The following is a 12,545-nucleotide window of genomic DNA, read 5'->3' as shown; positions in this document are numbered from 1 at the left end:
TATGCTGTAAAATACAAAAGGCCAGAATTATAATTTTCATTCATTTTTACAATTAAAATGACATTTTACATTAAAATAACGGGGACAGTGAACACATTTAATTGGCTGGTTGTGTTGTTTACACATAACACCACCCTTAACCTCGTCTGATCACAAGTCCCAAGTAGTACAATGGCGCATGACGACTGGATGGGGGAGTAGCATCTTGTAATAGGAGAAACCTGAATAGAATCACAAGAATCCTACTTCATGGTATCCACCTCTGGTCATTGCCAAACTCTTAAGTATTTTCTGTACGTATTCTTTCATTGTTTAGGCAAAGGCCAGCATAAAGAGGACACCGTATTTGCCGTTTCTCCTAGTCAATGCAACTTAAAACGTCTTGCAAATAATCCCAGTTCTAATACATGTGATTAGCAAAACGGGAATGCCTGTAAAGACATCAGTACCAAATAAAGCCAAAATATAAAAAGGCAAGTATCACTTTTAATGAAACCCACAATCTTAAGTAGTTAATATTTGAACATTACAGCCTGATTTATAATTGACCAAATCTGTCCCACTCATAATGAGAAACAAAAGGTATTGACAGGAAACCATATTCATAAAATCAAACTACTTTGTAAAATCAAATTGTTAAATCAATTATTTGAACAGTGACAATATAAAGTACAGATTTATGATAACGCAATGTGCCATCTAAATAGCATGCAACAACGTAATGGTATCATACCTTTAACGGTATGGAACTACTCTGCAAATAAACCCTACCAGCACAATCACAGCTGATGAGGATAATGATAAAATAGTTTTATTTGAGGTCTTGTAGTAAGGGTATACCTTAACTTGCAAGACAGTTGGCAGTATGTACAATATACCTGTATTTGCATGGAATGAATTAAAAGGAATACCTATTCATCACACTTTCTTATGAAACAACTGAAAAGAGAAACATTCCCCTCGCAGGCAAGATTTCATGGGAAGGTTAATCTATGAAGATTATTACATTAAGGAATATACAGTGCCATGTACTACATACTGAAATGGACATACTTACCTGCTGATTAAAACGACAAAAATGACCCTGTGTACTTGTGTAACTAACATTCAAGTTCCTGTAGGGAATATTACCTGTTTTAAAAGTCCTCTTCTGGCAAACCAAATAAAAACATCAAAAGTTCCAGACCTATGAGGTAAGGATCCATAAGAGCAATAGGCCATCTAATTCCACTCAGTCTCAGGAAAAATGACACACTACACATTATCAGGATACAGAATCAATGTTACATTAAATAAAATTTGCAACAAACATTTCAAAAAGTAGGGGGACATCAGACTTCATACCAGTGAGGTGGACTGCACCTTATATTCTTTTTTTTTGTAAAGCACCATTATTTTTGTACAAAGTTAACCTAAGTCCAAGTTAAACTATTTTTAATTATGTTTCTCCTCCACGCATCACCAAATAGGCTATTAAGGAAACAATACAGGGCTGCTTTGTAGCTTGATATAATTTGTGCATGACTACAGAAGAGGTTACAAAACACCTCAGTCCGACACTGTTGAGCTGCCACGTGTCACTGAAAAACGTGGCTGGTCTTGTGAGTGCAGAGTGGCATCAGCGTGGAGAGAGAAAAAGGTAGAAACTTTGAAGCCTTCCTTAGGATCCTCCCACACTTTCTGAACACCCGAGGGGGGAGGGGGGGATGATTGGGTTGTGGGAGGACACGAAGATGGGGAGCCCATTGAGGAAAGAGTCTGAACCGAGGCATTCCCAGGTGCAAAGGTGCCTGGTGGAGCATCTAGCTGGGCTCCACACGAAGTTTCTTCCTGGTTGGGGGTTCCTCGGGCTCTGATTCAGAGCTGGAGTCGGAGCCACCGTCGAAGGCCGACACAGCGCTGCCCTTGGGGTTGGTGTACAAGCTGCTGTCCGAGGAGTAGCTGCTCTGGAGCTGGATGTTCCCTCTGGCTTTTTCCAAAGCACGGACTGGTGTCAACACAAACATGCATGCACACAAACACAAAGGTTTACTGAGGTAATGACTGTTCAGGTTTAGGCACTTTCATTTTGATGATACTCTTGCAGTAACTGATTAAACTACATGAGTACAGGTACACTAAAAATCCACTGTAATCAAATTAAAGTCTCTAACAATGGTGAAAACGGCAGTGCTTAAGGCTGTTATATTTAGTGCTCTTTATGTAATTTGTTTGTTTTACAAGCATTTGCCAATTATGTTTAACTAGCAGCATGATGACAAGCAGAATGTAGTTTTATTATTTTTAAGACTACCAAACAGAAATGGCTAAGCCTCCCTCTTATCTACCCATTATGCACCTTGTTTTGCATTGTCAATTCTGTTCCTGTGTTTATGTGACAAGGATCACAACGGAAATAAGCTTTAGGGGTCAACTTGATTTTTTATGTATAATAGCTGCAAAGTAGTGTTGTGGGTATTTAAAATCAGCCAATAAATTCATTAAATCATTTGTAAACATTCCAGCCCACTTCATCTAAGAGTTACTGTGTCATGGCCATGTGTTGCTACCAGCTAATTTGTCTTTATTAACGACGTGGTTGCTGACAGCAGGTTAGAGTCACAGTTATGCATCCTGACAGCTCAGTTCCAACATACAGTACTGGTTGGTACTAGACTTTGCACTGCGTAGTGACCGAAAACAAACCAATAATAACCATAATAAACCAATTATGGATTTTAGGACCAAAAAGCAGGAATGTTCTTGACTGCACAACCTAAACCCGACTGAAAATGCAGACAAAACTGAAGGCCTCTGAAATAAACAAGAACTGAAAATGGCTACATTACAGGCATGACAGTATTGCAAGGGTGTCACCACATCTAATGATGTAAGGCACAATAGCCTCCACTGTACCACTCACCCTGCTGCTCCAGCAGAGCATTCTGTTTCTTTAGGTCATCAATGTCCTGCTGGTGCGTGTGATTCTTCCGGCGCATGTACTGGATGTACTCTGTGGCTTTGTCTAGAATCTGAGCTCGGGAAGCCTGTTTGACAGAGTGCTGTCAGCAAAGGATTGCATATCTAAACCATGATGCAGGGTTGCGCTGTCCATCACACACACTTACACACAGAGGTTTCACTTACTGGACTATTTACACACTTACCAGATGTGTACATACTTAAAGACTATGCTTCCATCTCTTAAAGCCCAGTTATCTGAACCCTGATTAAGCCTGGCTCCTACTAGATTGCAGAACCAAGGGAAATGTTCTTTATTCTAGGCACTAATAATTTCTACAATAATTTATAGTAATATGTTTTGAAGGTGCAAAATAAAACAAAACATGACCTAAGACAACCTAAATTTAAAAAATAAAGCATATGAGCAAACAGCAAAAAACAAACAACAGGTAAATCCAAGAAAGGCAGTTCAAGTTAATCCCCCCAATACAAACAACCACTAAAAATAACTGACAGATTTCTACAAATATGTATGATTTGAAAAACAAGTCATAGAACAAGAAATCTGACATTCAACCTTCTCTCCTTGTAAGGAAGGCACAGAGTCACGTAAACTGTGGAAGCTGTCTTTGATGTGGTCCCTGCGTTTGCGCTCCAGTGCATTGTGGTGTGCCCGCTTGTCTGCCTGTTTCAAACAATAAAAAAGTAACAAAAATTAATAATATTCTTATAACTTAAATTGTGAAGACTTGTTTCCCAGAAATATATTACTTTAAATATTTCATCTTGGTATGTTTCCAGAAAGAAAATCTGATTGAAAATGTCTAATGTTTATTATTGCTACTTTCTTTTAGTGTGACACTTGGAAATAAATTAAATGAAAACATGTATTAAAAGGTATTTTATTTTTTCATGCTCAAAGTAAAATAGCTGGTGCTACCAACAGCATCACCTGACATGACTCAATTTGCTGAAGAGTAGAAGAGTACATTTGATCACACACCATTATAAGCCTTTTTCTTTAAAAGCAGTCGGGGTCCTGGACCACCCATTCACTGTACAGTTCAGTGATTTCCCTGCCCCATCAATCTCATGTTCAACCTCACTAAAAGCTAGTAACTAACCTGATGAGTTGATTCTGCTGTATTGGACAAGAGAAAACACTAAAATATTCTGTGTTGACATGCTCCATAACCTAGACTGAAGGAAACTAAAGTGAAACTAAAGTGTTGGAAGACAAGGCTGCAGAACTCATCAGCTAGTTAGCGTTTCCAAGCTCACTGGTGTTAATCGTCCATGTTCATTCTCTGATCCACAATAAACAAATCCCTCGTCTTCTTAAATCATCAACGCTTACAGGTTCCCCTACGCGGGTTGATAGTGAGAATCTCAGCTAAATATCATGAGACGTTAGTTGGTCAAGTCATTCGTAGCCACTACTGTCGTTAATAACCACCAATAAGCATAAACAATACTTAATTCTATATTGTGCTGCCATAATCTAATAGCGTTTTAAATACATACTATCTTCGCACGGTTTACTTTGTTTGCACCCCAATATCAGTATTTGGCTCAGGTATTTATGAAATAGCTAGCGAGGGATTTTTATTTTAAAATGTTTATTGGCCAAGCAAAAACTATAACATTATATAAAATCAGTTGATAGACAAAAAATATTGCAAAAGAATGAAGGTGTATGTCTATGTTGATATCTTGCTTGGAATTCTTCGGGCTACAAAACAAGGCCGTGGATATAGAAATAGCTCGCCAGCTAGTCGAAATGCAGTTCGCTAGCCAGCCAGTCACTAGCTACATACCACTGGGAGAAATCTCGATGACTCTTCCTGCAAACAGAAAATCTAATTAACTGGGAGAAACATTCACAGTTGTGAATAAGCGTATATATCAAATGCATAAATCAAAATAAATCAACCTGAGTCGTAACACACATTAGCATAGAATCTGCATGAAAACATTGTTAGCTAGCTAACAATTTAGCTTTATCTAGCTAATGAGAAACAAGTTCAGCAATACACGCGTTTTACAAGCTTTCATATGGTGATCTTTCCATTTTACGAAAGACAGGAACTCCGTGGCTCATTAGAGAGTTTACAAAGACCTCTGACACTTACATCACTGTCCACCTCAATGTCATCGTTATCGCTCATTCTTTGACTGAGTTAAAAATATATTACTTATATCCTGATTAGATCGCAAACAGCCACCACAGCGAGAAGAGGAACTCGAGTAGATATGTACACGTGACTCCACAATTCCGAAACAACGCGAAAAGTACGCATGCTTGATAGCGCGAGGCATAATGGGTAAAATGTTCTTAAAGGAGACAAATCTTTAATATTTCTCCTACAGCTAAATTACACTTCACCTTGTTGGTTGCACAGAGCAACTGGCCTCAGCTGCAAAGTGCTTTTGCAATGACATGGGTGCATGCCCAGCATTTTTTACTTGTTCTACTTTAAAAAATATATATCTCACAATTCACGATGGAAAAAATACATCACTGGTGTAAATTCTAATCCTTTCAATGGTCTCTGTACACCTTCATATTCTAAAATTTGGTATAAAACAATGCCTGTAAATAAAATCTACACGGGTGTTACTACTGCTTTAAACCAGGAACTTTCTTTAGTTCCTAAAACAGATTGTTTTAGCATTTGAATAGCCTACATATTATTGCTTAAGAAATATATTTCATAAGTTTTATTGCACTGTGCAGTTTGGTGGAATTTTACAGGCCATCAAAATTAAGAACATTTAGTATAGACAGGGCCATAGCAATTTCTTAAGTATTGTTACAGTATGCAGTTTGTAACAGAATTACAGTATTATATCTGTGCCATAACACAACGTCCTTCACTGATGTGCAATATAGTTTTGATACCTGAGCAATTTAAGATACAAAAAGACTTGAGGGAATATTTCCCAAGTGTCTCCACTAACAGCAATTTGATGCCATCTGAATTGCGGAGGATTATCCAGTAGCGATGGACCTAGAACAGGAGCTGCTTGTTAATTCAAAGACATGCTTTGATAATTGAATGAGTAGTTTAAAAGCAAACATGATTTATTGGTGAAGCACACTAAGTGATGGGGGAGATAACATGTCTTTTAGGGCCTCTCCATCTCTGCATGCTGGTGCTTAATTACATGCCCTGCTTGTAGGAACTTGTTTATTTCTGTTGGATAGGTGGGAACCTTCTCAGATTCCTCTTAAGTGAACATCACTCGACCATATATAATAACTTAGTTGTATATGCTCCACATCTCCAATGCTACCTTTATATATAAATATATTACATGTAGGACAATTCTCAAATAAATATACTCATATATACAGTATTTAAGTATGATCAGCCATAACAATAAAACCACTGACAGTTGAATGAATAACATTGATTATCATGTTACACTGGTGGTCTATGTTAGGCCGCAAGAGAACAGTTAATTCTTAAATCTGATGTGTTGGAATCAGGAAAAAATGGACATAAGGATCTCAGTGACTTTGGTGGGTGGGCAAATTGGGATGGCTAGATGAAAAGGTCATAGCATCTCTAGAAGGGCAGGTCTGGTGGAGTGTTCCTGTTACGTAGTGGTTAGTACATACCAAAAGTGATCCAAGGAAAGACAACCTGTGAGCCACTGACAGGAACATTGATACTCCAATCTCCTTGATGTGCATGGGGAGCAAAGGCTGGAGGTAGTGTGGTGCTCTGGGCTCTGCGCTGCTCTGCTGGGAAACCTTGGGACCCATTTTTCATGTGGATGTTACTTTGACATGTGAAAGTTGCCATTAGATCTTTGTCATTTTTTAAGCTCTGTTCTCTGGGTTGTAACTTATTTATGATGTGCTTGTTTATTAAAGATTATAGTTTAACAGCATGTTGAACACTCATGGTTACATCTGCTAAGTAAAGGAAAATAACATTAACCCATTCATTTAGTTTAAGACAATTTTCTTTAACCTGCTCTCTCACCAAAGTACAAAACTCTCTTCATTCTTTATCACGGGTATATCAATTTGTTCAGTAATGCTTCAGAAAAAATCAAGTGTGTGCAAATGAAATTGAGATAGTCAAGAAAAAGAACAGAAGCAAAATGGCTAACAACATTCTGAGGTTTATTTAACAAACCCTCCACAACTGCCAAGTCCTATAGAACAAAAGCAGATATTCAAGCTGGTCACTTTCTGCCAAGCCTAACTGACCATGTGGCACAAATAAGTGTGAATGCCTGGATGTGGTAGATAAATGCTACTGCCACACTTAGAGGCTGCCTCTTTGGTTTACTCTATTGATGCTATGGAATACTTTCACACAGTGCTTTTGTCCTGCTTAAAAGCAGGCAAGTCGTTTCTCAATGGAAAAAACTTAATGCTAGGTGGCTTTGCTATTTACTTTGTAGAGTATGCCATTAGAAAGTCAGCAAGGCTGTGCAACCTGCCAGACTTACTCACTGTGATAAACTCCATCAGATCTTTACAACTTTTCCAGAATGCATGACTGGTCTTCAATCTTCTGAAGTTCCCACGTCACTCCACAGCTGCGCTCCCTTCATTGGCTTCCAGTAGCTGCACGCATCAGAATGAAAATCTTGATGCTTGCCTACAAAGCCAAAAATGGACCAACCCCTCCATTGATGATGTCAGTAGTCAAAACCTGATCTGTACCTCGAGAACTTCAAACCTCAAGTACAGCTCAGCTTGAAATACCATTCTTCAAGTCTCATATAAAGCAAGCATCGAGACTACTCTCTATCCTGGCTCCTAGATGGTGGAATGAACTTCCACTTGCTGGCCAGACAGCAGAGTCCCTTGGAATCTTCAAACACAGACTGAAGACCCATCTATTTGTGGAATATTTAAATGACCACTGACCAGGCTTCCTTGTTGACTAACTGAAACTAGTATTTATTGTAGGGTATTGTTTATTACACTGATGTTGACTATCAAACTCTCATACTTATTGTTTATTGCACTTACTATTGTATGATATAGAGCTTATGTATTTTGCACCTCTAGGCATCAGCACTGATCCCTGTATTTCAACACTATTCTAGTTCATTGGACTCAAACCTACTGTATGGCTAGGATGTATTCTATGAGTAAATGACAAAGCAGTTTTGGGACACATCATGGAACAGACAGACAATTGGATTAGGATCAGGCCAGTCAAAAGCTAATCTTCATCGATCACAATATCAAGTCAAAAGGAAAATAGAAGTTATTATTTTATGTGTATGTATTACACAGGGCTTCCAAGGATGTGTTTAATTTGTGCTCATGTTTGAAGCATGTGTAGCAGCCACACACCCATTCAAGGAGGAAATGTCATCAATGCGCGAGAGCGCACATGACCTTTTCCTTTATTTATTTATTTATTTTTAACAACACTTTCCCGACTTTCACTGGTGAGAGATCCAGAACTGGTTACAGACTTTCCTGTCTTAGTACCATCCCTTTGTTAGATTTTGTAATAATCAAAATCTTAATCATTACATTGTATTTTTTATTCGATTATTAACTTTATAACTCCTTAGTATGTATGGTTAATTTTAAAGTGACAAATCCATGGTCTTTACAACTTTTTAAACTTACTCTACTCTTCTCCTTTAGGTTGTTGCCTGATGCATGGTTGCCTGATCCTGGTTTTGTATTTTTTATTTTGTGGTTTGTAGTCTTGATTTATGTTGTATTTGTAGAATGATGTAGTCTCTTATATACCATGCAGTTATATTGGTTGGTGTATTATTTGGTGTTGGTTGGTATAAAGATTTTTGCTGTCCCTTGGAGGGATTTTTTTTTTTCTGTGTGTGTGTATGTATGTGTGTGGCCTAAGAAAAGGGAGACAAACAGCCCTGTTTTATTTATTCATTGTTCCTGGGATTCCTATGTTGTGTGCCTGGGATAAAGAAAAGGTTAGTGGTTCAAATTGGTTAACATAAGTATGACAACTATAAACCACGATGTGACAAAGATCACAAAGAAGAGTCAAAAAGGGGTTAAACAGAGGAATACTAGATGAGAAAAGGAGGATACAAAAGTGTGTGTGAGAGAGAAAAAGTGAGAGACCGATTCAGAGTGGCGGACTTGTAGAATAACTTACATCAACATTATTCCTGAATGTTTTCAAAAATGAAGGTAAGAACAAACATTTACAGTGTAATTTAAATAAAAAATGATGGCATATTGTTGTCTTCCAGTAGTTAGTAATGTTTTGTTAAAATGTCATGTTTTTGCTAACTGTTCTGGTTCAGTAGGTTAAATAAACTGTAATGATAATGACTAAATAATATAAACTTTCAAGATACAACAGATTTAAACCTTTAAATAGTGTTCCTGTATTATTATATGCTTTGGGTTATGAATAGAACTTGACATAAAAATTATAGTGGGTAATTAATACCTATAAAACCATTTTATGCTCTTCAGGACTTTAATTTCAACATGGTAGATTTTTTAAGTGATTTTCTATGGCTTGTTTTTTTTTTTACATCAAAGCAACAGATAAAAGTACACACTAACCATGGAGTTTCTCTCTCTGTGTGAGTGGTAAACTATAGAGAACTAGTAAGATGAACAATACATTATTTCATCCCTTGCAATAAGAATGATCATGCTTCCATTACTTTAGCATCTGGGTTAATTGTGTTAACTGTTAACTGTATTAAACTGAACAACTAAAATGATTTACCCACTGTTGGTATCAATGATCATTTTCCTCCTTTCAGCCTTTTTCATGTTCTTTGTTAATTTTTTCTCCTTGTTCCAGGACACGATGTGTGAAGTTCAACAGTTTTAGAGTGAATGAAAGGGAAGAACACAAACAAAAGTTAATCAAGACAGAGGGTTGCAGGCCCACCAAAAATCTCACAATACATTACAATTACAGCACTTTTTTAATAGAATACAAATTATTTCTACCACACTTCTCATTTTAAAATCCAGCAGTGAGCAGAGTAAGCCATAGTTGTAATGGGACTTATGAACATGACAGAAGATCACTACAGTGTTGTCAGCCAAAGCTATGACTACAGCCTCCTCAATATCACCTCAGAGAACATCACTGTCCATGGGGGCTTCCTGTCCCTCTTTTCTTCAGCCATGGACAAGCTCCTCAATGGCTTCTCGATCATCATTCTTTTCATCACCATGACCTCTCTAGGCTGCACCTTGGATATTGGGAAAATCAGGGACCACTTTGTCAAGCCAAAAGGTGTAGCAATAGCTATGACAGCTCAGTTTGGCATCATGCCTCTTGTGGCCTTCTGCCTAGCCAAAGTCTTTCAGCTAGAGTCTACTGAGGCTGTCACTGTGCTGATCTGTGGATGCTGTCCTGGTGGGAACCTCTCGAACATTTTGTCCTTAGCTATCCAAGGGGACATGAATCTAAGGTAATATAATCTCTCAAAGAGACACTGAGCTGCGCACAGGCTGACCATACAGCTGACCCTACATCAGCACTTTTACTCTGAAAAGTCTGTAAAAGATACGCAGAGCCTGTCTACATACAAATAGGACAATTTCCAGTCACCTCAAACAGTATGTAGAATTAGTTATAAATGAATCTGATTAGTGTTACAATTTGATTTGGACTACAGGGGGAACTGTATAAAAACTGTAATTATACCTGCTGCAGCTTTTTTTTTTTTTTTCTCATGGACTGAGGCATGGCAAGGAACAGAGTAAAATATTTGGAGGTTTTTATAATGTTTTTGTTCATTTTGGCCTAGTCTATTTAGCTAGCTTGGTATAGTACTTCCAACGATCGTTCCGGCAGATGAATACACTAGTATGATTCAAGCATGCAACAGTGGAACATTTGTGTCTGTATTAGCCATGTTTACAGTGTGTATACAGTGTGTGTAATATGGATGTTGCAACTGAATGGAGTCCAATGGAGTGGGTGGCTTTATTTTAATTTGTTTTTACAAATTATTCAAGCAATTGATATAAAACTATCTGAGGAACCTAGACACCACCCTATACGTGTATTGCTCAAATGTGAAAAAAATGTGAAAAAGGTGGCTTTTCAAAACATTATTGAAAAGAATACAAAAGTGATAAAAAATGATACCAAAACTCTATCTTCTACAGCATTGTGATGACCACATGCTCCACAGTCATGGCATTGGTTGCAATGCCTTTTCTCCTTTATATGTACTGCCAAAGTTTCCATGGTATGGAGTTTGCGGTCCCCTATGTTGGTATCATCATTTCCCTCATCACGATCTTGATGCCCTGTGCCATTGGCATCAGCATCAACCACTGGGCACCACGTTATTCACAAATCATCCTTAAGGTAAATCAGCACATAAGCCTGCCCCACAGTGCATCAGGAACAAAAAGCATCTCTAAAGCTAAGTGATTATTTCATGTGTATTATGGCCCATTAAAAACTACTGAGTTGTAGGAGACTACAGCTAGCCTTCATTGATTTGCAGGAAACTGTTCATTTAAAACTTTAAAACTGTATTATGGACTTTTACCATATAGCCTGCTGAGCTAAATATAAACTCATATTGATACTGATATACTGTAGTGTTTGCAATAACTTTGAATGAGGTTCCATGTCTAAAGACTTGAATGCATTTTGTGGAACAGAAAAAAATCATATTATTGCTCTTCTTATCAGGTTGGTATGAGGATTTGGATAACAGCCTGTGTGGCCATTGGAGTATTGTCTGGAATTGCTATCGGGGAAATGGTAGTGTTCTCCCCACAGCTCATGGCAGTGAGTTGTCTCATGCCCTTCCTAGGCTTCCTTCTTGGGTATATCCTGTCAACCATACTCCGCCAGAATGCACAGTAAACAAAAATCTTTTTAAAAGCACTTCTAAAACAAAATCATTTTAAAAGAAATGTTTACCTGTTAAATGTCTGATATTTTCAATTGTCTGTTGAGCACTTTGCATCTTCATATTAAATGCTTCAGGCCAGTAAGGCCACTCATGTTGCTAAATCTACCATACTTGTCCAGTGTTATCATGAAAGTGGAACTGAACAATTCTTGTTTGCCTCCACAGGTACAAGAGGACAATTGCCATGGAGACTGGCTGTCAAAATGTCCAGCTGTGCTTCACTATTTTGAAAGTGACATTTTCTCCAGAGGTCATTGGACCCCTATATCTTTTTCCATTAATTTACTTTGTATTTCAGGTGGTCGAAGCTCTGCTCTTCATAATTCTTTTCAGATGTTACCAAAGGTGTAAACCCTCAACTAAAGGTTTGTTATTTTGCCAGTCTGTTCATGAGAAATTAAAGTACTTCACATGAAAATACTTTGACTAGAGCTATAACCTACTTCCAACCATCAACCATCTTTTTGATATATGTACTCCAATATGTGATTTGTAAGAAAGCAAACATGAACAGATTCAAATGGCTGTCATTCTTGTTAACATGACATTCTGGTAGCTATAACATCTTTTTCTTTGGAATTTCCAGTAGAGAAAACTGTACCTGGCAGTTGTGGACAAACTGGAGAAGATGAAGTTCTCTAATAAAACACTTCACCTGGGCAGCCCAATGGACATAAAGGATTAAACTGCAGACCATTAAACTGACAGCAAAAAATCATCATCCA

At 37.7% G+C, this 12,545-nt stretch overlaps 2 protein-coding genes across 7 annotated transcripts; one reads left to right on the top strand and one right to left on the bottom strand.

Moving 5' to 3' along the window:
• Positions 1 to 466: 466 nt before the first annotated feature.
• On the bottom strand, positions 467 to 5,215 carry LOC113579858 (protein max-like). 3 transcript variants are annotated; one of them, XM_027014048.3, is made up of 5 exons: positions 5,076 to 5,215; positions 4,761 to 4,787; positions 3,521 to 3,628; positions 2,903 to 3,041; positions 1,658 to 1,987 (listed from the first exon to the last, which is right to left on the bottom strand). In XM_027014048.3, the coding sequence occupies exons 1-5, from the start codon at positions 5,109 to 5,111 to the stop codon at positions 1,803 to 1,805; spliced, it is 495 nt and encodes a 164-aa protein (XP_026869849.1). In that variant the 5' UTR covers positions 5,112 to 5,215; the 3' UTR covers positions 1,658 to 1,802. The 3 variants fall into 3 exon arrangements, with proteins under 3 accessions (XP_081577853.1, XP_026869849.1, XP_026869850.1); XM_027014049.3 differs by having other exon boundaries at positions 2,903 to 3,026; XM_081721727.1 differs by lacking the exon at positions 2,903 to 3,041 and having other exon boundaries at positions 467 to 1,987.
• A 3,431-nt stretch (positions 5,216 to 8,646) lies between these two features.
• On the top strand, positions 8,647 to 12,545 carry LOC113579865 (hepatic sodium/bile acid cotransporter-like). Of its 4 annotated transcripts, none has more exons than XM_035532524.2 (6): positions 8,647 to 9,100; positions 9,732 to 10,353; positions 11,057 to 11,261; positions 11,595 to 11,693; positions 11,986 to 12,185; positions 12,407 to 12,545. In XM_035532524.2, the coding sequence occupies exons 2-5, from the start codon at positions 9,935 to 9,937 to the stop codon at positions 12,169 to 12,171; spliced, it is 909 nt and encodes a 302-aa protein (XP_035388417.1). In that variant the 5' UTR covers positions 8,647 to 9,100; positions 9,732 to 9,934; the 3' UTR covers positions 12,172 to 12,185; positions 12,407 to 12,545. The 4 variants fall into 4 exon arrangements, with proteins under 4 accessions (XP_035388417.1, XP_035388416.1, XP_026869866.2 ...); XM_035532523.2 differs by having other exon boundaries at positions 8,785 to 9,100; positions 11,595 to 11,731; XM_027014065.3 differs by having other exon boundaries at positions 8,793 to 9,100; positions 11,595 to 11,767.

Source organism: Electrophorus electricus, chromosome 10 (assembly GCF_041902795.1).
Source record: "Electrophorus electricus isolate QZ-2024a chromosome 10, ASM4190279v1, whole genome shotgun sequence".
Taxonomy (NCBI): domain Eukaryota; kingdom Metazoa; phylum Chordata; class Actinopteri; order Gymnotiformes; family Gymnotidae; genus Electrophorus; species Electrophorus electricus.
Note: the sequence above shows the minus strand (reverse complement) of the source record. Positions and strands in the feature narration are given on the sequence as shown.

Coding starts and splice junctions, on each gene's coding strand:
- LOC113579858 (XM_081721727.1), bottom strand. CDS start 5,111: ATGAGCGATAACGATGACATTGAGGTGGACAGTGAT. Junction 3,629..4,760: donor CATCGAGATTTCTCCCAGTG/GTATGTAGCTAG, acceptor TGTTTGAAACAG/GCAGACAAGCGGGCACACCA. Junction 1,988..3,520: donor CTTCCTTACAAGGAGAGAAG/GTTGAATGTCAG, acceptor TGTTGACACCAG/TCCGTGCTTTGGAAAAAGCC.
- LOC113579865 (XM_027014065.3), top strand. CDS start 9,935: ATGGGACTTATGAACATGACAGAAGATCACTACAGTGTTGTCAGCCAA. Junction 10,354..11,056: donor CAAGGGGACATGAATCTAAG/GTAATATAATCT, acceptor TATCTTCTACAG/CATTGTGATGACCACATGCT. Junction 11,768..11,985: donor ATACTCCGCCAGAATGCACA/GTAAACAAAAAT, acceptor TTGCCTCCACAG/GTACAAGAGGACAATTGCCA.